Below are 26,729 nucleotides of genomic sequence, written 5' to 3'. Positions count from 1 at the left end.
TGGTACCTCCAAATTTTGAGTAAAAGGTCGTGGTTTATTCCTTTTAGAGAAATTCCTGATGATCTCATTTGCTGGATGGTCCAAATCTCAGGTGAAGGGGCACTGTCGGTGCCTGAGCCCAGTCCTTAGCCTGAGTCCTTGGGTAGGAAGAGCACCTAAGAGCAGGAGACTGATGGTTTTTAGGGTGTAAGCCCTTGCAGGCCATGAACTCTGACCACTGGTCAGCAACTGAAGAGGAGAGCAGAGCAAATTGGTACCAACAGCAACCTGGTCCTGCCCATCCTGGGCTCACACCAACATCAGTGACACCAGGATGAGAAGATCCAGACCCCACTGCCAGTCCCCCACATTTCTCATGTAAAGGATACAGAGCTTGTTCAAGTCCACACATCTGCTCAAGAAAGAGTGGGCACAGGCAGCTGCTTGAGCCATCAGTGCCAACAGAACTTGTCCTGAGCAAACCGAGCAACCCGAGGCCTGCAAACCTACTTTCTCATCTGCCAAAGGGCAGAAACAGTGTTTGGATCCTGCTTGGCTGTCTCGTGCTGAGGATGCCACTCTCTTAAGCAGTGATTTGAAATGTGCCTCTTTCATGCTGGCAGCACCTTTCATCATCAAAGAGCTTTGTACCTTGCTCAGCTGGCACACAGGGCCACAGTGATGGCTTCACTCACACAGGAATTATTTCAGCTGTCTGCCCCAAATGAGGCGTGACAGCTTGGGATGGTCCAACTGAAGCTCTCCAAAGAATGTGTGAAGACAAGTTCCTCAAGGGCAGAGCAGGGCTCGAGCTACAGGAGGGCACAGGCTGGAGCACAGCCCGTGTTGGTGGGAGCTCCAGCTCCAGCTGGAGTCTGGCCAGCCTGGGCAGGCAGGTGAACGTGGGCCTGTCCACACAAGTCAAGGCAAACGTGTCCAAGGTTATCTACAGGGACTGCTGTATCAACACTGTGCTCCTGCAAACACGCTGCAGAGGGACAACTTGTGCTCCCTTCTTATCCTTCTCATTGTTCTGTAGACAACACACGGTGCCTTCCTTCTGCACAGGGTCCTGTAAACCTCTTGGATCATGTTCCAGCTCCAGACAGGACAAACACCTACCCAGTTAATCAATAAAACAGAAAAATAAAAAATGAGGAAGGAGGAGCTAACCTGTAGCATCAGTTCAAGAACAGACTCGCTCCTTCTGTCTTCTTGCTTTGGTGCTGCATATGTACGGCTGGGAAGTGGCCAACCAGGCATTAAAATAAACATGGAATAGTTAAGTATCAGCTCCAAAACAGATGTTGAAATCTTACTGCATTTCCCAAAGCTGGTGTTTACTGCCTTGGCAACCTAAGAATGCTGTTTTGCTTAAAGCACAATTTTAGTAATTCTTCAGCCTCGAATAATGTGAAGGAATTCTAAAATTGTTTCCAGACCTCGGTAGCTCTGACTTATGAGAGGGAAGCACCGGCCTTTTGTCTCTAGGAAACGGGTCTGAGGTTGGCTGCTGTCAGGAGGGGAAGGCTTTGGCAGTGTAAGCTCAGCCTCTTAATGCATCGTAGGCAGGAAACAACCACACACCGCTTTACTTGAGAGCGCACAACTGGCTCTCCTCCCTCAGAAGATGTTGAACAAATTACTCCTCTTTAATCCAGACAAGGTAGATTAGAGCTCAGAGACTTGACTTGGCCCAGCTGTATCCACCTGCTCTCGAGCCCCTGTGCTGTCTCAGGCTGCGTTTTTCACCTTTTCTGTGGGAAATTTAACACAACCAGTCCAAAACTCCTCACTGCAGTCCTGCAGGATGTTATACTCACAGGAAATGTACTGGATACATCCCCCAAACTTCTTATTTTCTGTCTTTTCTGCTTGTTCACAAGTCTAACACAGCAGTCCTCTCTGGAGATTTCTAACTGTGCAGCAATTATGGGGGTAAACAAAGATTCTGAAGTCTTGTCAAAGCCTTGTTACCCACTGCAGGTTCAATGCAATGTTCAAGGATTGTTTGGGGAGCTGGTACAAAGATTGTGTGGTTTGGAGAGTCATGGCCAGAACACTGCTGTAGTGTCCTGACCCACAAGGACCGGTTTGTTCAGCTCTTGTTGGCATTTTCTGTTTGTGAAGGAGAGCTGGAAGGTGCCATCATTGCTGTCTGTGCTTCAGCTTGCTCTGGTGATGGAAAATGACTGCTGGGTTAAATCAACTGGCCTCCAGTTACAAGTGGTCAAGATACCATCGCTCCTGAGGAAAAATGTTACCAGCTATTTAATTCTGCCCACTGTCTTCAGAAGTAGGAAAGGGATTAGCTCCTCAAAATTTACATCCTAATTTGTGATTATGAAGCCTCCTCAAACACAAAGACCTCTGGGAATTATCCAGTCACTAACCTTAACCAAACTGACGCAATTCCCCTCTGCTTTGCCCTCATTAGCACCACAGTAGGACAACAACCGGCACTTCTGCTTCCACTGGAAAACAAAAGCAGATGCTCCGGCTTGTGCTGGATGCCGTGGGAGGGGTGGAGCAGCCTTGAGAGGGAAAAAGGCAGAGTATCACTTCTAAAGCCCCACACAAGGTCCCTGGGCTGGGACAATGGTCCCAATGTCAGCACGGGATGAGCAGCCCGGCCCACATTGTGCCCCTTCAAGGTTACACGGTCATGGAAACGGAGGGCGAGGAGGAAAACACTGGAAAACTCAAAAGCTTCATGGTCATGGGTTTCAATAGCTGCTCCTTTTGAAGGATGGCACAAAAGGCCTGCGGAACAGGAGCGTCTCAGGCTGTGATAGACTCCTCTGCCGCAGCACAGAAAGGGAAGGGGATGTTGGCCGTGCGTTTGGCTTGTCTGCAAAACAAAGGGATGATCCTCAGTGTCCACCAGGGATAGGAAATGAAGTTGGCTGTGGGGTTTTTCACCTCGAGGGAGTGTTCCCGGCCACTGCCTTGAACAGGAGGGAGCCAGATGTCCTCAGGTACGCTCAGCAGGCAGAGGAGAGCTGTGTGCACATGGATACACACAGGCACTCACACTCCTTGTGTGACACACAACAGGTTATTGCAGCCAAAAGCCTCGCAGGGAAACACCTTTCATTACACAGGCAAGGCTGAGAAAAACAACAGCACCGTACAGAACTCGCCTCAGCTCACCCCAGCAACAGATGCCATAAAAAAAAGAGCCTGTTGGGTAAGATGAAAATACAGTCTTGTGCAAAAATATGTTTAGGAAGTATTTGCCAAAGGACCAGACTCAGCTGAGGACTCCAGACCTGTGGAGTCACACAGGGGCTCCTCGTCAGCCTCCTCTTCCAGGCTTCACCGGGGCTCCCAGGAGCCTGAGGGTGGGAGTCCCTCCTGCAGCCCCCCTGCCCTCATTTCCCTGTGGGTGTTGTCTCACTCCCCCGGGGCTCAGGGGCTGTCACACAGCCCAGCTCCTCCCCGTGCCCATCAGCCACGCACAGGGCAGGGATTGGGGTAAGGGCACGCTGCCTGTGAACTCGTGGGGTCGGTCCCCAGGTGCCCCAGCGGCGGAACTGCCATTTCTTTTGTCTCTGGAGAAGATGGAAAGGGGGGAAAAAAATAGCCCACTGGCTTTTGTCCTAAATTCAGACCAGCTGCTCACTAGTATTGTCCCTCTGCCTCATTTTTTACAGTTTTTACCCCCACAAAGCACACTCCTGGGCCCCCAGCTCCAATTCTCATATGTCAGTGACATGAGTATCTCTGTTTCCTCTGGAACAGACCACAAATTCTGCTGTCTTTCATCTGAGAAGTGAAACCCTGAAAAGCTGAGTTTACTAGAGGGAGTTTATAGCTGGAGCCTCCTCTGCTCTGGCGGCAGGACGCTGGAGCTGCCCCGCTCCCAGACCTGCTCCCACATCAAGGGGCTTTGAAAGCTCCAAGTGTTTAACTAGAAGGGACACAAAGATCTCAAAGCTTATTTTGCATGCAATTAAGCTGTTGTTTCGCTCTCCCTCCTCCTGGCAGACAAGTGCTCCACCAGGGAAGGTATGAGAGACTCCAGCCATTGACAGGTTGGGCACAGCCCCCCCCTTCTCCCTATTCTCTTCTTTTTGTTACTGAAACCATCCATCTGCCAAATGTCACTAGCTGATAAGAACTGCCCGTTTTTAAATCCCCTTTTGTAAATAGATGTTGGCTGACATAATTAATGTCTGCCATACAACACAATTTGAATTACAAAGTAAAGGCAATTTGAAAATCAGCCTCCACATGATTACAATTGATACTGAGTCTATAAATTCCATAGCCTGAGGAATTATTTAAATTTCTGAAAATGAATGAAAATCAGTACAAGATGTCTTTCAGGAAAGCGAGACCAGAAGTGGAGCATCTGAGATAAACTAAACAGTCTCTTGAGATAAACATTCTTTGGTGCAGTAATACCCACGGCTCCTGGGCCACCACGGCTCTGCAGTGTCTGCCGAGCTCCCAGGGCCCTTATCTGCTCTGCCACCGCCACCTACTCCGAGTAAATCCCCTTAACTGATAAGCACATTAGGCTGAGGAGCCCTGCTTGTCGCTTCCATCTCGCTGGGTGGTTCGGATGAACTCCGTGGCACCCGCATTGCTCCGCTCCCCGACACCCGCCCCGCTCGCCACCGGTGATCCACCCTCAGCTGCTGGAAGGAGTGCTCTGGTGCTCCCAACATAAAATGGGACTGCTGGAGCAAGTCCAGAGGAGGCCACAAAGTTGGTCAGGGGACTGGAGCACCTGCCCTAAGGAGACAGGCTGGGAGAGTTGGGGCTGTTCAGCCTGGAGGAAGGCAAAGTTATGTGGAGACCTCACAGCACCTTCCAGCATCTGAAGGGCCTACAAAAATGCTGGAGAGGGACTGATCATCAGGAACTGGAGTGACAGGACAGGGAGTAATGGGTTCAAACTGAGAGAGGGGAATTTAGATTAGATATACAAAAGAAATTGTTCCCTGTGAGGGTGGGCAGGCCCTGGCACAGGTTGCCCAGAGAAGCTGTGGCTGCCCCATCCCTGGAAGTGTCCAAGGCCAGGTTGGATGGGGCTTGGAGCAACCTGGGAGAGTGGAAGGTGTCCCTGCCTGTGTTAGGGAGGTAGAATGAGATAATCTTTTAGGTCCCTTCCAACCCAAACTGTTCTATGATTCTATGAATACGGGTGGTGGCACTTGGAGACATTTACCCCAAATTCACTTTTCCTGCTAACTAGAAATAACAAGTTTAAATGGACAACAAACATCTCTAACAAGGAAGCTGCAGCATTAGGCTGGGGAGGAAGACCAGCAGCACAAGGGTAATTTAAAGCATGTATATGTTGTGCCTCTTGCACAGCAAAACAAACAGCTCTGTTCCTTCCTATGCACAGGCTCAGCAGCATCATGGCACAGCCAGGAGCTTTCCTGAGTGTGGGTCCCACCAGGAGAGGACCCAGCACAGGACAAACTGCCAAGTTGTACCTCTCTTCCTCTCTCTATGCTGTCACTTAAAGCTTTAAGTGAATTTCATTATTTTCCTGCTAGTCCTTCCCTTGTAAAATAATTTGAGGGTGTCTCGATTTACTGGAAGAACAAATCTTTTCAGAAACAAACAGCCCCACGAAGGAGCAGTGAAATCTGCTTTCAAGGAAGCAAACGTGTTACTGCAAATCACAGGCTGGCAGTTAAGCTGTGCATAAATACCCCAGATCTGTGGCAGTGATATCCACGTGATAAATTACATTTATCACACACCTCTGACCGTCTCACCTGCACTCGCTCCCCCAGCGAGGAAATGTTAACATTCCTGATCTTTCATCAGTTTCAAACAGCTGCCATTAAAAAAAAAAACACAAACTCCCCCCCACCAACCCCACAACAAAGAATTCCACATCTTCCCAGAGATAACCTTATCTTTCGCTTTTGAAATGGGAGGTTCCCCCTAAGTTACTTTGGCACAAAATCCAGGGTTGGGGGCGAGATGTTCAATCAGGCTTAAGAGCATATCATTAAAGTCACCTATCAGGGGCAGAAGTGGAAGCAAGAATTCTTGGGAATCATCAGGAGATCTGCCAAAGATTATAGTGTAAGAAATTACTTAGAGGGTGGGCAGGCCCTGGCACAGGTTGCCCAGGGAAGCTGTGGCTGCCTCATCCCTGGAAGTGTCCAAGGCCAGGTTGGATGGGGCTTGGGGCAACCTGGGCTAGTGGAAGGTGTCCCTGCCCACGGCAGGGGGTTGTAACTGGATGATCTGTAAGGTCCCTTCCAACCCAAACCATTCTATGATTGCATCATGATTTTCTAAATTACAGCATTTGCAGCACTGGAAATGTGAGGGTCCCACATTTTTACCTGTGACATTTGTTTCTTGTGCAAGACACTGCTAAAGTATTAATCTTTGAAATGAGAAAGTTATAAACAAAGTGAGGACAAATTAAAACAAGGCTGCTCCTGTCTGAGATCTCTGGAATTGGAAACAAGGAGCCACTTCCAGCTCTCTCAAAGCACACGAGGATCTCGCAGCCAGCACCGTGTTGTGGAAGTCCTGGAGGGAGCAGGCTCAGCTATCCAAGGGCACCACACAACGGTGCAACACTTGGCTCCCCCTCGGAGGGTAATGAAAGGGCTACACTTAAATATTGTTTTCCCTACAACCAGCAACATGTACAACAATGTGGCTGCTGTGAGAAGATTACAAGGAGAGAAAATCCACAGGAAAATGTAAACTCAAAAAACCACCAGTTAAGTGGTGAGAACCTTCCTTCTCATTAGTTTCCTGCCTCCCTTTCCTTCACATTCCTCTTTGTTATCCAGTGGAATGATCTTTTTTTTTTTTTTTTTTTTTAAACGAGGTGCAAATGCATTTTCACACCTCTACCTAAAACTAGGTTAAGTCTCCACACTAATTACACATTATTAATGAGTTCAGCAACTGTGGGCAGGCTGGTTGGGGAAGGGACTCAGGTCTGCTCGTTGAGTATGGATGCACATGGATGCACCCCTGTTCTCTGCATGGATTTGATGCTGCCAGGCATAGGAATAGAAGGCTTAACACTGAAAATCATAGTCTACATTGCCATATTTTTCTTACACTTTTCTCCTTAGAGGTGTTTGTGGGGTTTTTTTTGTTTGTTTGTTTCTTTGTTTGGGGTTGGGATTTTCCCCATTTCTTTTAATACTGAAATGCACTAAAATATTACATTCCAATCCCTGTTTTCAGGGCTCTGCCCAGATGTGCTTCATTACAAACACCAGTATCAGCTCAACAACATTTCTTTCTCTATCAAACAACCTGCCTGGCCTCCCTGACACAGGCTGGGAGGTGACTGCAGGAAGTTTTAGGTGCCCAGAGCACACTGGCTACACACCAGCACAGATTATCATGTTCTGGTAAAGTCTGCTTGGGTGGTTTAAAGTGATCATCTCCCACTGATGGAATCACTGCCAGAGATCATCCCCTCCACAGCAGAGCTGGCACAGGGACACATAACCACATTCAGTTGTAAATTAGAGAGGAACAGCTTACTTGGGACACCAGTGGTGCTCCCTGCTGCCCTACAGGGACAGCTCTCTGTGAAACAGGTCTCAAGGAGCGAGTTGGAACTTGACAAATTGAAGATAATGACAATCAGGGCCAGTTTAACGTGCTGGGCTTTCACTGCAGCCTCTACAGCAAGAACTTTTGATGAGATGCAGCTCTGCACTCCAGCTCCTTCAGCCTGCACTGTGCAGGTGAAGCACAGGCACGTGAAAGTCATCCTTGGACATCAACTCTGCAGTGTGGTGCCAAAAGCAACACAGAAATCCCTAAACAACGTTAGATCCAAGGTCTAAACATCTGCAGCCATAATGATAAAGGTCTTAAAATTATACATTCTGTGTTTTTAATTAATTCTATAGAACTACGAAATAGTTACAGTTGGAAAAGACCTTTAAGATCATCAAGTCCAACCAAAGTAGAAGTAGCACACGTGTTGGAAAAAAGCCCCACACCATCTTTCATCCTAGGTCTGGGTTAGATCTGTATGGGAACACGTGGACACAAAGCCAACTCAGACTGACTTTTATTAGGAAGTGCCTAAAGAACAGATTTTGCACAAATTCTGATAATTTCTGGTTAAAAGCCTTGCTGTTGAAAGTATTATTCAAGCCTTAAATATGCCCCACTGTGGGAAGAGTGTGTGCTAAAGCAATTCTTAACAGACCTATTAATTGTACTTCATTAGTTTCTTCAGACCATAAGTTTGTGGAGCCACTTTGATTCTTAAGTTTCTAGCTGGCAGGAAAAACAAGCCCTGATTGTGTCAGAGTTGAGCTGCTGAAGAGATCAGTGTTTTACAAGGGATGTAAAAATGGTTCACAGTTACTAAAATAGAAATCTTCATTTGCTTTTCAAGGAGGAGGGAAGGAACATTTATAACTTAGAGTTTAGCAATGGGCAATTAAGAAATACACCAATAAATTAATCTTTCCAGGACATTTTCTGGCTCGTGGAAAGACACTAATAAACACATCTGGGAATTTTCCAGCTGAAAGTTCCTTGTAAGTTGGATCTTACTGGATATGGTTTTAATCCTGAAATTATGTAACATTTTCTTCCATGTGAACACATAAGATGCTATTTTCCTTCTAGATTTTTTTTTAAGATGGTCTAAACACACATCCAACAGGACATGCTGCTTTATCAGCTCAGGTTTGCCCCCATAAGGAGAATGTTACCAGAATTTATCTGCTTCTGAAGCACTATCAGGGAATGGTTTGGGTTGAAGGGACCTTAAAGCTCATCACGTTCCACCTTCCACTAGATCAGGTTGCTCCAAGCCCCATTCAACCTGGGCTGGTCAGGTAGATAAGCATAAATGACAAAGTTTGCTGCCTTTTGAGTAGGTTTTTTCAGTTATCCTGACAATCACTCACCCTGATGGAAAGGATTTCTACTCACCAGCATCCAGACTCCCGGTAGCCGCGGTCCAGCCCATGACAGGGGGAATGGCCCCCACCACAGCTCCCACCCACGTGTTGGCAATGCTCATCCTCTTCATGGGGGTGTAACAGCACGTGTAGAGGAAGATGTTGAAGGCTCCCAGGGCCCCAGTGAGAGGGTTCACTCCCAGAGTCAGCAGGGCAATTCCTGGGACTCCGCAGGAGGCAGCAAAGCAGACGGCGAGCAGGGGGCTGTGGGGACAGGGATGGAGACACAGGCTGAGCAAGAGCTGGTCTTAGAGAACGACTGCTGTCCTGCTCCTTTTGCCTCCTCCCCAAAATCATGACTGATTTTGTGTCATTTTTTTCCTCACCCAGCCCAAACTTTCCCACTTGAACCCCCAAGAGGAAAAGCCTTTCTGAAAACTTAAGCCAGTCGTGCCACAGCTCTGCAGAGGAAAGGATTCTTCATCTTGTGATCACCGTGTTCACCAAATAAAATCCAAGCTCTGCAGGTATTTAGCCCTTATAGAGAACTGCTGCTTCCAGCATATCTTCCTCCTTCACTTTAATTTTAGCAAATTTTAACCTCTGGAAAAAGCACTCAGGGTTTGGAGTGAATGAAAAGGGTTGGAGCTTGTCAGATTTTTAACTGATTGCAGCTTTGCAAGGGATCCTTCAAAATTCAACAGGGTTAGACACAAAATTAGGAAGCATTTATGAGAAAAAGAGTATATTCAATCATTGCAAAATTACATCAACAGGAATAAAGTATTTTTTTGCTTTACTGCAAAAAAAGGTTGAATGTTCCACACCCCCATTTAGCTGATGCACTGAGCTGAGCACGGGGAGCACCCCAAAGCAATGCTGGCAACAGAATCAAAACTGATTATCTTCTAAGTAGGACTAGAATTAACTGAAGATATTTTAGGTCTGGTCAAAAGCAGCAAACCACAGAGATGCAAATTATTTCTGTGGATTTGTACTGCACATCAGCTGAGAGCTCTGGGAAGGCTGGAAACTCCTGTTAAAATCTGACAGAAAGAGGCTGGAGCTATGTAAACTTCTGCTAATAAATTCCACAATAAACATCCAAATAGGAAGAACAAGGATTTTTTGTTTGGCTACCAAACCCACACTACACAGAGAACATCATGACACAACCCTAAGGAAGCTCTAGTTGTGACCCTTGTGCCAGATCAACGTGTTTGCTGCTGCTGGGGATCTCCTCATGTGCTTGCTCGAGGTGGTTGGTACGATGAGAAGGGAGAACTAAAAGCCTCTAAGAAATAATGTGGTGTGAGAGACCTCTGGAAGGGAGGAAAATGCCATTAAATGAGTTGCATTTAATAACCCATGTGGATAAATACACACTTGTAATCCATGTAAGAGCAGAAAATACGTGTGTTTGCAACAAAGGTCTCTGCATGAAGTTCAGTTTACACCTCTTGTCTAATTGAAAACCATGCAGCCTTTGTGTTCTACAATCATTCTGCCCTCTGGCCAAATCCTTAACCCTAAAATATGTGTTGCAAGCACTGCTCCAACTCTCATAACAAATATTTGCTGGTGGGGATGAATTTTATGGGAGTTTTATCAGCAAAAAAATCCTACCATTCAAATTCTGATATTTAAGACCTTTGTTGGGCCAGTATGGTACAGAGATCCTAAATACCTGGCAGAACTAAAAGGAGCAAACATCACGCTAAAGATCTGCCTTTAGTTTGAATTAAATTGACCAAGTCATTTTATGCAGCTTTTCAAAACCATCACCAGAATTTTAGGTAACGGAGCACACACGGAGCACATTTCCACTTGGTGTTACTAACATCGGGGTGTTACTAAAACATCATTGTCATCCATTGACAGGGAGATGTGTAAAATCTGAGGCTTTTTTTTCAGGGAAGGAGCCACAGGGAGCTGTGCCCTCTGGTTCTGCAGCTCGTGGAGCTCTTTTGCAGAAAGGCAGCAAAGCACAATCTGCACCACGAACGGCCCCAGAGCCGACTGCAAACACCGCCGTGCTCCGTAGGTGTTGCCCCTCTGTAGTGAAAGCCTGACTGGGCTTGGCTAAACAAATCCATCTTGACTGATTCCTGAATAAAATACAGTCAGGCAGTAAACACCAGGTTCACACAATACACTCTCGAGGAGACAAAAGACCAGCGTGGCCCTACGGGGCTGGGCTGCCCACGTCGGCCCCGTGGGGCTCACGGGCACAAACGAGGGCACAGTTTGATCTAATGCAACCAGCACTTCTCTCACTAATCAACAATGAAGATTTATCTACATGTCTCCAGTTCAAAGGAACACTACACACCATGAGCAGGCACCAGCCCTGCATTTCTCCTATGGGATGGGAAGGTGAAGGCTGGGCTGAGCCCAGCTCTGTCTCTCTCCCACGTCACTTCCCTGCAGCACTGACTGCCCTGTGGTGCCAGCCCTGACCCCAGATGCCTGCAACATCCACGTCCAACCAATGGATCAGAAAAATACCCTTAAAAAATAAGGCTTTGTCAAAAGGGAAGGGTGAAGTTATGTGGCCGAGAACTTCCAAAAAGTTGTTTTGTTCCTGGTGGATGAAAACACATTTTTGCTTCTCAGTTTCTTCCTTTTTGCCTCTTCAAGGGAAGCTCCTGGAGGCACAGCATGTAATCACAGAATCCCAGAATGGTTTGGGTTGGAAGGGACCTTAAAGCTCATCTCAGTTCACTTCCCCCCCCACCCCTAGGAAGGGACACCTTCCATGATCCCAGGTCGCTCCAAGCCCCAATGGCCTTGGACACCTCCAGGGATAGGGCAGCCACAGCTTCTCTGGGCAACCTGAGGCAGTGTGATCAGTGCCTGTAACAGTCCTAACGCTCTCACAGGAGGGCATCAAGTCATTGGGGTTGTTCCTCATAAGCAGCTGAACTATTTTACTTTTAGACACCCTGAAAGCATCACATTTTCTACTTCTCTCCAGGGCTCTGCCCCTAAAAGTCCAACTGAGATTAGAAAGCCAAACTGTGACCTGATGATTCAGCTTGGTTATTTCTGCCCCTTAAAACATTATTTGGCAGTGCAAAGACACTGCAACCAGAAATTAGGAGTTTGCTTTTATGGTGAGACATGAGGTAGAGGAGAATTCAAATCACTCTCATGTAAATATGTCATGTTTATAAGGTCTAGGAGAAGTGTAAGCAACTCCTCACTGGGAAAGAGAATATTCAAGGAAAATACAGTGAGATTTCAGTCCATGGGGCTGCTCTTTCTACTTCAGTAACTCCCAGGTTTTAAGAAGACAAGAATGAGCCTAGGTTTAAATCCCAGCAGTTCAAAGGGTATTCTGATTTCTGGCTGATGTCTCCCAGGGACCATTATGCATCTCCATGCTCACATTAGGCCTGTCAATACTCAGGCATGTGGGGTGAGACTCACTGATTTGATGAATGCCCCGTTGCTGGGCTGCCCACATCTCACTGAGGGACCACAAAGGAGACCAGGATCTCATTCTGGAGCAGGAGAAAGGCCTGTGATGCCGAGCTGTCACTGGGTTTGCCCCATCACCCAATGCCCACACAGTTCCTCGTGCCACCACCCAGCCCAGGGTGCCCCACAAGGAGCCCCAGGCAACCAACGCCAGGGAATTCTCACGTGGTGCTCATAAGTGGCTGAGGGGTCTCTGCTGGTTTCCCTCATCCCCAAACCATCCCAGGCAGTAAGTGCAGGCTGGTGACAGATGCTGGTCCACATGCCTCGTTTCACTTTGGGCGTTCACTTGTGCCGAGGGAATCGCTCCCATGGGAAAAAGAAAAAAAAAAAGCAATCTTCCATTGGAAAGTTGGCCAAGGAGCTAGCTCAGAAAGCAAACATCTTGAGTAAGAAACTAGGTTTTATGATGGATTCTTGGGAGGAGTTGGTTTCAGTTATTTGGCTGATTAAAATCAGACTTTGGAAAAATACTGCAAGTGCCAAACGAGTTCTCTTCAAATTTCAGCTCCAAAATACCCAGCATGTCACCACACAGGGCACCTCCTAAAGGAAAACCAAAACCTGGTACTTCTGCCTCATTCTTCTCCTCTGTTGGGAATGAAAATGCCAAAATATGCCTAATAACAGTTCTAAAAGACATCCACCTTCAACTAAAAGCTTTGGAGAACTCCAGCTTGACTCGGGAATAATCAAACCTTTCCTCATCCAAAGAAAATATGCTGTCATTTCTCTCCCAAAGAGAGACCTTCCCCAGTCACACTGCACTGAGAGCATCCAAGAGGAGGAGGAGGAGGAGGAAGAGATTCAGGTTTCTCCTCATTCAGCTCAAAACTTCTGGTTACAGAGGTGTCTGGAGAGGTGCTGTTGGGCAGGGACATCCCAGAGCTGCTGGAGGGAAGGGGAGCAGGCAGGAGGAATTCCATGTGGGTGCTACTCAGGTATCCCCTGCACACATCATCATGAAGCATCCACATGGACCCTCATCCAGAGGAGCGAGGAGACTTTGGAAAAATGCAGCAGCCTATTTTAATTCATGTGCAATAAAATAATCTCCAAACTAGTTGCCACTTACAGATGTTCTGGTTATACGTAAATAACGATCCTACACACATGTGCAGGAAATATATTTATTTAATAGGCTCCAGAGCCATGGATAATGGTACTTATTGACTCACAGCCTTACTAGGAAAAAAATTGAGAGGGGAAAACAAATTAAAGTATTTGCCCATCTATAAAATTAATGTACTATTTTACCTATTTCACAGCAGCATTAGCAAGCTTAATGTCTCTAAGGATCAATAGTGGCACTACTACACAGGTTTTTCTGTGCTGTCTTTGGCAAAACACTTTGTGAAGACAACTGGCAAAGTAGAGTTTGAACTACAATTTAAAAAACAGTGTTAAAAAGGAGGAGTAAGTTGAAAGAGTTTTCTTTTTTTTGAAAAAAACAACCAAAGAGCAAGACACAATTTCCTCTTAAAACCCATCAATATTTAGAAATATGGAAAATTCCTGTATCAGCATCTACTGCTTCGACCTATCCCTGTGAATAGATTGACACTCACATACAAATGCAGACACAAAGCCCATATGAATCCTGAATAGGCACATTCATGCAATCAGCAGTTGTGTGCAATTCATGTTCAGATGTTATGTAAATACATAAGAAACTTAATTTGTGACCTTGTGTTAATGGGAAACTGGGCATGCCAAACATATTTACATAAAAGCACAAGCCTGAATGTAAGTGACCATTTAAGACTGGCTGCATGTTTTTCAGGTGAAGCATAAGTGCTTCTATTTGAAAATCAGCCCAATACAAAAGGTAATAAAACAAATCCTGTCTTCTCCCTGTCTGTCAAAAACCTTTTATAGACACGTCACCCACTTCTAAAAGGGCAAACTAAAAAAAAAAAAAACAAACAACAACGCTCTTTTGTTTAGCTGCAGCATGCCTGGAATACCTTAATGGATTGGAACATTTAAATTCCCAGTTGATTATTCTGTATTAGATCTCATTATTATTGACAACTGTCCCTCGGGCCACAGGGCCAGGGATTCCTTCTGCCAAATGCAGGGTGATGATCTAAAATAAGCAGGACAGGGATGGTGAAGATGAATCCAGGCATGGACTTGGGGGAGAAGGAGGGTAGGAAGAGAAGCAACTTTATTTAGAGTCACTTCCACATCCAAATGAAGCCAAATATGTATCCTTGCATTCCTCTGCATGGGATTACAGTAACAGCAAATACCCTGCACAGACTCAGCCCTTTAATTAAACTGCAATTTACTTATTTTTTGATGAGATTAAAACTGGGTTTGGGTTTTGGTGAGTTTTCTGTGCCATCCAACACCCAGGTTCAGCAGGGCCACCGCACTTCCTCCCCTCGCTCACCCACGGAAACGGTCCTGAATTATCCCTGACTTCAGCAGCTTCCCGTGGCAGGTAAACAGTGTGAGACAATAGAGGTGAGACTGACAGCTCAGATTAATCTCAATATTGCTACTCTGGGCTCAAATTCCATCTGCATACAGTGTCAAAACAATTTGTTGCAACAAGAAGAGGAACAGCCTGGACCAGGCTCAGCACAGACGGGCTGGAAATAGCGGGAGCTCGGGAGAAGGTATTTGGCAGACAAGGAACACAAGTGTGATTCTCATCTGCAACTGCATTTCACCATCACAGCCTGAGATACGAGTCCAGTGCATGAATGCTGTTCCAAAGCCATAATTAAAATCAGATTTCAGGAGGAAGCATCATAAGTTGCTTATTATTTCTGGAATCTGTAGGTACTAAAAATGTCCCCAGACTACTCGTCAGTACAAGGCTGCTGGAGGAAACCCCCTCCTCCTCTTCCTAATTTTTTCCAGGTCAGCTGGAAGTTCTTAAGGCTTCTGAAGCCACTTACGAACTCAGACAAAAGCAACACCCTGAAGGTTTCACAGTTTTCCAAGAGCAACGAGAGGTGACACAAAGCAAGTCTCTCCCCTTTGAAGGTTCCTGTGGCTGCAGGAGCCCACGGTCAGCAAGAGGAGAGGATGTCCATGCTGATTCCCACCTAACCCCGTGCAGAAAACCATCCTTCTCCACAGCTTTGCTCATCTCCTGGCACCTCCTCAATTCCTGCAGCCAGGCAGCACCAGGAGTTGCCAAAAACAATTCCCAGGGCGGGAGCTGAGCCTGTGGTCACCACGACCGTCATACTGAGCTATGACCTCGGCACCTCCCTCAGCAAGAGGAGCATCAGCCAAGGGGTTTTTAAAACTTACATTTATCTTTTTTTAAGATCAGCACCCAAGAACTGCTGGACCCTCCTCAGCAGCTTTTAGAGAACCACCAAGAACTCAGGGAAGGCCATGAACTGCAATCCCATCCCACTTGGAAGAGGCACAAGTAGCTGAGGATGTTACAAAGACCCTACAGAAGCCTTCCTGCCCCCATGGCTCAGGCATTGGGGATGCAGGGCCATCTTCCAGCACATATCTGGACTGCATTTGTGTGATTTCCAGCCCTGCTTCCCCATGGACACATGCCTGGAACCAGCAGCTGGGTCGTCTGCCGGCGCAAGTGCCGCCTCATCAGCTGACTGCCAAAAAGGAGCCAGAAAGCTGGAAAAGGCACATTTTGCCCCAAATAGCACCGGTAGCGTCCCTGAAATTATTTCTGATGGAAGGTTAAAAAAATCCCCTCCTGCAGCTTCTAAGCCCAGAGCATTCAAAAGCAATCAGTAATCACGGCAGAACGCTGAATGATGGCAATCTCCCAACTCTGAAATTAAATTTTAACTTTCCACACAAATCCTTTCAGGCTGCATATTTATATATTTAGTAATAAAAACCATACTCATGACCACTGTCAGCTGTAAAAGTTCTATCAGAATAACAACACCACTAATGGGAGCTGAAACTGGAACAACACTGCCTGGATCAGTAGCTTCATCACTGATGACTTTACTAAAATGATTCTAATTTTCTTTTGCAAAACATTAGATAAAACCCCCAAAGAGCTCTACAGACAGACTGGGGACGTACCTGGTGAAAATAAAAATCCACATTCTGATGTGAAATTTTAAATCAAAGTGGTTACATGATGACCTGGTCTAGTGGGTGGCATCCCCACCCATGGCAGGGAGGTTGGAACTAGATGGTCTTTAAGGTCCCTCCCAAACCAAACCATTACTGGAATTCTAAAATACCTATGACCCCTAATTAGTATAGTCTTGAGGCAGCAGTTTTTAAGGACTCAAAGCAAAATATTTTTACATTCAAACTACAACTTTCAATTACAGATTGGATTAGTCTCAAGGAGACATTTCTTTCCAATTAAAAGGAAAAAAAAATAGTTTTAACATTGGCAGAATGGCCATATTGCCAGACCTCTATTTCTTTCATGTATTTCTAATTCAGCATCAGTCAGGAGCTTTACTGAACACAAGCAGTTCACACTCTCACTTTTGATATTCTCTTTCACAGGTACATTGTGGCTGAACATTATGAAAAGCCCAAGAACCTTGCAAAGCACCAGATTTATATTGAACTGAATAATACCTATCAATGAGCTAAAATGGAACTATTTTAATGGCAAAACATCGAGAAAGATCTTAATAGACATTCATTTATTCTCCTTCAGTCATGCAAGAAAGTTCATGAGTCATGACAAGGGATGAAGGATGATGCAGTTTAAAACTAAAATGTGAAACTAAATTACACTTTTAATTGGGAATTCAATTTTTCCCCATCAACTGCAAGTATGAGAATACAGCTTGTCTATCATTTACCTCTGCAGACAGACAAGATGTCCTTTAGAGATGGAAACAAATGGGGAGCTTTGTCAAGTCTTTTTTTTTTCTTAATGAATTATTTAATTTAGTCTTCACAGGTTAAGGAGTAGTATCTACATTCTGTCAGTGTCTGGTACCTCATCCCCAAAAACACGTTGCTGTGGCAGATCAGGCTCTACATGTACTGCAAATACTGAATTTTCTATCAAATCCCCTTTAACTGGGTGTAACACACAGGTTTTAAGACTGCCAGAACAAAATCGTTGCAGTTCTGCCTGCTCATGTTTTTATAAGTGGTTTTTTGTGATTTGGTTTCTGGTAACAATTCCCCAAATGTAAAGGGAAAAAAAAAAAGAGGTAAACAGTGGGAAAGTTCTAAACCCAACTTGTAACACAAAATCTGAGCTGAGGAGGAACTCAGTGTTAAGAGGAGACAGGAGACTTGTAGGTGCTCCCAAAAAGCCTCATGCTGGGTTAATGGGTAGCATTTAAACACACTTAAATCAAGAGTGCAACACATTGTGTCTGCAGAGGAAGAGTTTATAGACCTGAACCTCAAATAAACCCCTTTAAAATGCAAATCTCTGTGAAAGGAATCGCCCTTAATACCTTTCCTTTGTCCACAGGGCTCAGCCAGGCCCATCAGCACCAACCTGCAGGTGGTTTTGAATGGCAGCTGGAGCATCCACAGGGAAACAGGGGAGGATTCTGTGAGTGATGTCTAAATCTCCCAAGGAATGTCCTACAGTGAGAACCTGGCATAAAGGGAGCTCAGTGATGGATAAACACCTATCACTGGCTGAGCCTCATGGTGGAGCTGCCTTTTTGAGTTTTGGCTCTAAATTGCCAACCAGCTCAGGGTTTGCTCTCAGATATACTTACTCAGAAGTTAATTTAGTGTAAATAAATTCAGACCAGGATAAAATATCACCTGCCTGTGTCAATTTATTTCTCTCCTGAAGAAAAAGCAACCCAAGCATGGAGCCCAGGCTGCCCTGACACGCTTGTGTATCACTGCTGTATAAAAGCATAATCAACACTGTATTTTAACCAAATTGGGGCAATTAGTTCCCCTCACTCCTCAAGAACCCCAGCTGCAGATGTTCTGTCTCCTCTGCCAGAGAGAGGGGCTTTAAAACTCTCATAAACAAACACAGCTGATTTAAAAGAATCATTTCATCATGAAAGGGACACATCTCTCTTTTTTATGCTTGAGTAAATCAAAATTGGCTTGATCGATTTTGCTGAAAGTTTCCACTTGGATGCCAAGACGAGGGAAGAGGAATTTCAACTCAGCCAAAGAGAAAGAGGAATCAGGAGTCCCACCCTCAGCACGGAGCATCTCCTGCTCCCATTCTGACCAGTTTAACCCCACACAAAATGACACCAGGATCTGGGTTTTCATGGTTCGTGGGTTCAAGAGCCTGCTCAAGCCTGATCCTAAAGCACCCCAGGTTTGGGGTGAGATAGCTCAGCACACCCCAGGGAGATTTGCAGTTCACAAACACCACGTTCAGACAGAAAGAAAACTTTTTATGCTGCCCTTTGTTATTAAGCAGAAGCTGCGATTGGGCCTCGTCACTTCACTTGGAAGTAAAAAATTACAGATGAAAAGGACCAACACTTACAAAATGTTTATGCTCTTATTACACTTGTTATCCACACCAGAATGTTAATCATAACAACCCTGAGCAACCCTGCAGAGCGTCAACACACTCCTTGGTATATGGCTTTGTTAGGTAGGAGTGAAAGGGTGAATAATAATATTCACAGCTTCCCTGCAGTCATGAAAATGTAAATATTTTTTTAAAGTGCTTACAAGACAAACCTACAGTAAATTTGAAAAATGTCCCCCATAATATTTAAAGTAAATCCTCCTCTTTAACCTAACAAACCTAACCTTGCAACATGGCAGTTAAGTGATCCATTCATTTTACTTCAAAATCTCAGTTCTCCCTTTGTTTAAGAGCCAGACACCAACTGACAAACAGGATGGATAATATGGTCTCTCCAGAAACATTTTTTCTGTGATTTAGAGTGATTAAATCTAACATGTGTTCTGCTGAGCCCTCAGCCAAGGTTTGGAAAGCAGCGGGTAAAGAAGTCTCAGGCCAGATCTCAATCCCGTTCAGATGGAGAAAACTGAAATTCTGGAGTATTTATCAACCTGCTTTTCAAAAAAAAAAAAAAGCAGATGGAGCAGCCCTGGGGAGAAGGACCTGGGGGTGCTGGTGGGTGACAGGTTGGACATGATCCAGCCCAGAAATTCCCATGGGCTGGTCCCACAGCAGGGCAGGGGGGGATTCTGCCCCTCTGCCCCCTCAGATGAGACCTCCCTGCAGAGCTGCCCCAGCCCTGGGAACAGCACAGCAAGGACAGGGAGCTGCTGCAGAGAGTCCAGAGGAGGCACCAAGAAGAGCAGAGGGATGGAGCAGCTCTGCTGGGAGGAAAGGTTGGGAAAGTTGGGATTGCTCATCCTGGAGAGGAGACCTATTTGCAGCCTCTCAGTACCTGAAGGGAGATGACAAGAAAGATGGAGAGAGACAATTTGCAAGGGTCTGGAGTGACAGGACAAGAGCAAATGGCTTCACACTGACAGTAGGTTTAGATTATATGTTAGAAAGAAATTCTTCCTGTGAGGGTGGGGAGGCCCTGGCACAGGTTGCCCAGAGAAGCTGTGGCTGCCCCATCCCTGGAAGTGTCCAAGGCCAGGTTGGATGGGGCTTGGAGCAACCTGGGCTAGTGGAAGGTGTCCCTGCCCATGGTAGAGGGCTTGGAACAAGATGATCCTTAAGGTCCCTTCCAATCCAGGCCATTGATTCTATGATTTTGGGATTTCTGCATTATTATTTTGGTAGTTTATCTACACTTTACCATCAGGAGTTTTATTTTACAAATGTTTGGTGGAAAACCAAACCAAAACAAACAACCTTTTATATATCATCAGTGTTGATAAACAGAACATAAGTACTGTCACACGGGTAGCAATAGGAGTCACTGTGGCTCATATTCCTTTCCAGCATGATTTATAATTTAATATTCCTTGTGATTCTACATCCCTAGCAAAAAAAAAAAAAAAAGTAAAAAATTAAATAAAACATATCAAAGAGGTTCTCCACATATCTCAACTGCAGGAATGCAGCTTTTCTAGTCACAGAGACCAGCGAGCAAGCATCTGTGTTCACACAGCTAATTAAAGTGTAAGAAAAACCTCTTTTATATCTGACTTGTGAAGCTGATAACATGTAAGTTATAACTTGTATGAGACATGATAAACTCTGTCCTTCACAAAGAGAAATGCACTTCTAACATGACTTACTGTAAACAGATCTCAGGGTATAGCAGCTTCTAATCAGAGGCAGCTCCATAATGGACTTGTTGAGCGGTGACATTTCCTACACCACTTGGCACGGGGTGAGTGATGATGCTGCTGTGGTTAAACCAGATAAGGTTCAATACTCATACAGGGAACAAAGTGTTGGGGTTTTGACTGCATTAAGCCCGAGTTTACAAACACAAACCTGAAATGTTTGACAAACACGGGAAGAAGAGCCATCAGGAGAGCTCTGCCCCTGAGCTGGGGGAAGGATCTCGGCCTTCGAGCTTTAATTTGGCTTGTTTGTAAAAACTCCCTTTAACATCACCTTGGGAGAAAATGACTCATCACCAGTCAGTCAAAAAAGGAAGGAGGCACTGGTTGCAATCAGTGTCCAGGAGGCCTGTTCACACTGGACACAAAGGTGGCAGGATTAGTGCACAATGGCTGGGACCCCTCTGGCTCCGGGGGCTCTACCCCCCGGCGAGGAGCTGACATGAGAGGATAAGACAACTCCATTAGGAGCCCGTATCGCTTCTCCCCAGCCTTCCCCACAAGCAGATGGAGCAGCTATTTAGCCAAATGCACCGTGACTCCTGCTTTATACATGAGCATCTGGGATGTTTCCTACCGTGGGGCGAGGCACAATGTCCCCCGATTTATCAACTGTCCCGCGCGCAATTAAAGATTCCGGGAAATAATTTGGGGGTGAAGGCCCCTCGGCTGAGCTGAAAGGCAGCAAGGCGTGAGGGGTCAAGTGTTTCTGCAGGATTTATATTTACCAAACAGAGCTGCCTGCAAAGGAATGTCTGTGTGGAGCTGTGGCAGAATGAGGCCCTGGCAGGAGCAGCAGCAATTGCTTCGTTTCAACTGAAACGAATTTAAATGCAGAGTTAATAAAACAACCCTCTTTATCGCCCTAAGAAACAAAATATATATGTAGTTAGAGCTATATAATTTCCTGCTAATACACATTTTGATCTGAGGATAATGTGCAGTATCACCATTTTTCTGTGCATTCTACAAAAGGCCTCTAATACCTTAGAACCATTTAATCAACATCCCACGCAGGCAGTGAATAGATAATTGAAATATAAGTACTGTCATCCATATCCCCTTTGGGAAAGTGACACAGTAAGCATTATATCATTCCATTAGACCATCCTTTGATGTGGGTTTTATTCTCATTAAACTGTGTTTTAGCCTCAAGGTTTCTCCCCCCCCACCCCTCTCCGTGACATGGCCACGCCAGGAAAAAAATAAAAAAAATACCCCGCTGTTCAAAAGGCAAGAAGTACATTTTTACAAGCAATTGTACATGTCAGAAATATAAAGCTGCCTTTTTAATTTCTTGTTTACCAAACACAGGCAATGACAGCTTCTGGAAAACACAGGGTGGAAAAAAAGAAAAAAAAAAAAAAAAGAAAAAGGAAGACAGAAGGGTGGTGGTGGGGAAGGAATGCATTTACTTGTTTTCAAATAATAAAGCCTGAATACAAGCAGGATAAAAAAAATGCTTGAAAAGGCTGCCGTGGTGGTGTCTGCTTTGAATTGTGCCCTGTTTAAACAAGAGGAAAGCCTCCCACTGAAAAAAGAAACATTTTTATCATTCAAAAAGATCTCAGGGCAGTCCCTTTAAAATGAGGTATTTTCTAAACAAAATATCAGAATGTTCCCCTGCAGGGAACGAGCATCTGATCTCCTCGAAATGATTATTCTCGAAGAACTGCAGATTTATGGAGTTTTTGTTTTATTTGTTTTAACTTAAGTGGAATGAAACCTGTCTGAAATGACCACCCAAGGGAGCAGAGCCGCCAGCTAAGCAGGGGCTGAGCTCTAAATGGGACCCCAAGTTGCACCAAGACCCCTGGGGAGGTTTTAAACCACCAGCTTAAACCAGGGCTGGGGAAACGCTTAATGCAGGTCTCAGCCTAAGCCCAGGACATGGATTTCCCCTCACTTACATCAGTGCAGCTCCACTAACATCAGTAGGAGTGCTCCTGATTTGCATTAGTGTTAGCAAGCAAAGAATCAAGGCTAATTACCCTGAGTTATCCACAGTGATTACAGCAGGAATTTTGTTTTCAAATGCACACACATTTTTTTCAGCCTGGACTGGTTTTGTTGCACTGTAGGTCTGCTAAAGGCAACTGAGTGGAAAACTCAGCTTTACACAGAACTAGTTTTGAGTCAGGAAGCGTTTTTGAGTAAATAAAGTTTGACATGTTGCAGTTTTCTATTCATCCATGAATGCCCAACTTACATATCTGCAGTTATAACTACAGTTCATAAATATAAGACACTGGTGAGAAACACTGCTAGAACAGGAACTCTTTTTGGTCTGATTCTTCAAGAGTTTGGCTTATAGGTTAAACTGAGCCAAATCAAAGCTCCACTCAGAAATGTCAACAAGTAGGAGCAGCGTTACTGCCTCCATTAACTGCAATAACCATCAACTGTGGTCATGAGTGGGAAATTCATTGACAGAACACAGCTCCTTGGGCGCTGCCAAGGGAGGAGGTTAATGGGATGCTAGGAAAAAACATTCACCAAACAACACAGAGATTTACTTCTGTTGAGTCATCCAAGGCATTATCTCTGTTGTGCCTTCTTCTGCCATGTTAATGGACTTAAATGCACATGGAAAAGCAAGCTTGAGTGTAAATATTCTGCATAATGAGACTATAATTAAATTCCATAGCAAGTTATTTTTATCATAGAATTCCAGAATGGTTTGTTTTGGAAGGGACTGTAAAGCTTCTCTTGTTCCAAGCCCCTGCCATGAGCAGGGACACCTTCCAGTATCCCAAGTTGTTTCAAGCCCCATCCAACCAGGCCTTGGACACTTCCAGGGATCCAGGGGCAGCCACAGCTTCTCTGGGCCACCTGTGCCAGGGCCTCCCCACCCTCACAGGGAAGGATTTCTTCCTAATATCTAATTTAAACCTACTCTTTTCCAGTTTAAAGCCATTCTATTGAAGGGTTTTGAGACAAGACCTGGAGTCAACCCTGGCTGTGAGCAGGAGATCAGTCCACAGCTATCCTGAGATCCCTTCCAGCCTGGGCCACTCCTAAGGCTCCCTGCATGGTCCAGGTGACAAGAAACCTGGAGGTGAAGTGAGGGAGAAGGCCCAGAAAATATTTGAAAGGTGCAAAATACCACAGGAGCAGAACTGAACAGCGTCCACAGGGCCATGAACTGGTTATTTAGAACGTGCTGTTTGAGGGCTCAATATCTTTGAGATGAAAAGCTGTTCCTGCACAGCTCTGAAGATTTTTATGAGTGATTAACACAGCAGATCCAGCAGCACCCGAAGTTCATAAAACAGCCACTTTTTCACAGGAGTTTCACAGTGCAGTTCTGGGCAATCAAAACTGTCACTCTGTACAACATAATGAAGCAGGACACTTGTCATCCTCCAGGTTAAGCTCCCTCAGCTACTGCAGCTCATACTGGAGATTTATTTAAATTAATCTGCAGGAAAATTAAATCCATTACCTTAAAAAGCAAGGGAATAAATCACACCCAACAGGAAACCAGGAAAAGCTGCTGCCATTGCAGTCGAATCTGAGGTTGTGTGAGCACATGAAATTTTTCGTTGTCAATGACACAAAACCGATTCAGAGCAGGAAAACCAATATCAGCTGTTGTTATAATGCAGAACACAAATACACTCAATGACTTTAACACTGCAGCCCAAGTATGAAGAACATCTCAAGCTGTTTGTATTTCCAAACAAGACTTGAGGGGTCAGAGGAGGGAGGAGGAGATGTGGGCAGGCAGGGATGATGGATGGTGCTCAGTGGCGTGCTGTGTTTGGGTCTACTCTTGTTATTTTTGCAACAGGATGTCTCTGATTACCCTCTGAATAGAGAATAAGGATGGTTACGTCTCATTGCTCAAAGGGAACATTTTTTCAGAGCCTTACAAATTAAATAGGACATTGTAAAGCAAGCAGTCAATGAACTATCAGGTGCTGTTTGTCACAAATCTACCAAGAGTGTCAGAAGATTCCCTGGGGGCACCAGAGGTGGGTTTGGGGCTGGCAAAGAAGGTAAATATACTCTAGTCCCTACATTCAGCAGCCTCAGCTCTGGAGAGTTGTGTCAGTGCCTGCATGGATTGTCCAGGCTAAAGGATATAAAATATAGAGCAGGGGCACACTGAGCCTCTAAATGAGTGTTTCAGCCATCAAGCTGATGCTCCACTAAGGCTGGAGGACAATTGCTCAACTGAGACACTTCTTGAGTGTCACCACGACACTATCCCCAGCCAGACTTCTGAGGCCATGGTGACATCCACACCCCACAGCGCAGCCCTGGCCACAGAGCTTTTCTTTAAAAGCTCCCGAGGTTCCTCTCTGATCCCAAAGGAAGCTGCAAGTCCTCAGTAACTCACACAAAAGGCTGACGTGGGGATCTGGGAACCACGTGAATGTGCATGCAGGGAAATGAACCCCCCGAGACAGGGGCTTGTGGTGCCTTTCTCACACTGAAGGCTTCAGGAAGAAAGGAAGGGAAGAAACACTGGCAACAAGGTCAGTTTGAACTGACAGCTGGTGTTAAACCTAAACAAACTTGGGGATGAGGCTGCAAATGAAGGCCACAAAGGGAAACACATGGGAATAAATTCTCTGCAAATGCAAAACATTTCCTAACAAGCCAGCTCCATGAACTAGCTTATTTAAAATGGAGACTCCAGCTCATCCCAGGACTGGATGACTCAGTAACTCCAAGGACCTCTCACTGGGGGTTACCAGTTTGATTCTGGCCTAAGCTCAAAGCGTCTAAGAATCCTCTATGTGATGGCACAACCCCTATAAAAACTCTCCCTGGCCTCACTGCAGTTTCTCAGTGGGCAAGATTCACATCAAAGCCACCCCCAAAAGCCTTTCCAAGGAGCTGCAGAGCCAACATCACGGAGAGTTAACAGCCTTCCTTCTCTTCAAAAGGGATCTCAAGCTCAGGACAAAAACTGCTACCCACACTGACCAGTTCTGTAACAAGGACTGTGCCAAATAAACAGAAAGCAAGGAAAGGCAGAAAAAAAAAAAAAGGGAAATGAGAATGTGTTTACAAACAGCGCAAATGAAGACGGATCAGAAGATGATGCCTCGTTTGCACTGGACAGCACAGATGTTGTAATGCAGCAGAAATAAAAAAAAAAATCATCAAATATTTAATGAAATGAAGCAGCTAAAGAGAAGAAAATGTCAAAACTCAAATGTCAGGCAAATTTTGGGCAAGAACTCCGTGCATACCCCAAGCTCTCTGGATCCCTTCCCAGAGCCAAGACACCAGTCTCTTACGTACTGTTTATCCATCCCTGTCTCGTCTGGTTTTGCCTGGTTTTAGCACAGCCATTTACGGGCTTTATTTAATCAGCCAGGAAGGAAGGAGTTCAAGGAACACCAGGGAATATGTGGCAAAACGTAACAAGGTTAGATCACTTGCACTGGATTATTCTCCTCTGGCAGAAGGAATAACCCCAGTCAAGGCCTGCGTGTTCCAGGGCCTGCAGGGAGCGAGGGCAGCATTATTCAAGGGAAGTGACACTTTAAAGAACTTTAAATTAGCTGTTGACAGCCAGGTAGATAGATTGAGGAGTGATTACACAAAGTCCCCAACATTACCATTTTGTGGTGAAAGCAAATATGAAGGGGAGGGAGAAGCAAGAAAATCCATGAAATATGGGTTTGCCAATCTGTGGTGCGTTCAGATGGCAGCGGAGTTCACTTCAGGACACTGGAAACATAAAATAAATGGCTTTCTCTGTATCAAAAGTTGACAGAAAGTTTCCTAGTTATATTTTTGACTCCAGAAGCACTGCAAGCCATGCAAGTAGACTATGATAAAACTAAAAAAAAAAAAAAAACCCACAATAATAAAAAACCCCAATCCCCCATCATCTTTCTTCCTAACAAGTGTTCCTTCTCCCAGGGCTAAAGGACCACATGGAAAGGAGCAGAAGTGCAGCTCCCCTGAACTGCACAATTAAGCCTGACTTACTGTATGTACAACAGATGCCCTCACTGCAGTGGTCCCTAAAATATGTTTTTAAATAAAATTAACTCAACTCAGGAATCTGTAATTAGCACCATCTCCGAGAACAAATCAGAACAAGTTTATTGAAGTGCTCTAACTATTTACCATGAGAGCGAATTTACCCCCAAGGTTCACTTTACTATTTTGTCTCAATTTTCTTGTAATTTCATCTATCATGTTTTTTTCAGTCCTCCAAAGGTGATGGATAAAACACAGAAATAAATAGGACCAACTGTTCGC

General features: G+C 45.2%; 1 protein-coding gene across 1 annotated transcript in view; it reads right to left on the bottom strand.

The window, feature by feature from the left end:
- LOC126641842 (protoheme IX farnesyltransferase, mitochondrial) overlaps positions 1-26,729 on the bottom strand; it is a 103,170-nt gene that overhangs the window by 7,631 nt on the left and 68,810 nt on the right. Inside the window, exon 6 of the mRNA XM_050318939.1 lies at positions 8,893-9,125. Within this exon, the coding sequence (XP_050174896.1) occupies positions 8,893-9,125 (233 nt within the window). The remainder of the gene's footprint in view (positions 1-8,892; positions 9,126-26,729) is intronic.

Source organism: Myiozetetes cayanensis, unplaced genomic scaffold (genome assembly GCF_022539395.1).
Source record: "Myiozetetes cayanensis isolate MyiCay16 unplaced genomic scaffold, myiCay2020 scf22, whole genome shotgun sequence".
Classification (NCBI taxonomy): domain Eukaryota; kingdom Metazoa; phylum Chordata; class Aves; order Passeriformes; family Tyrannidae; genus Myiozetetes; species Myiozetetes cayanensis.
The sequence above is the reverse complement of the archived record's forward strand: the minus strand, read 5'-3'. Positions and strand labels throughout refer to the sequence as shown.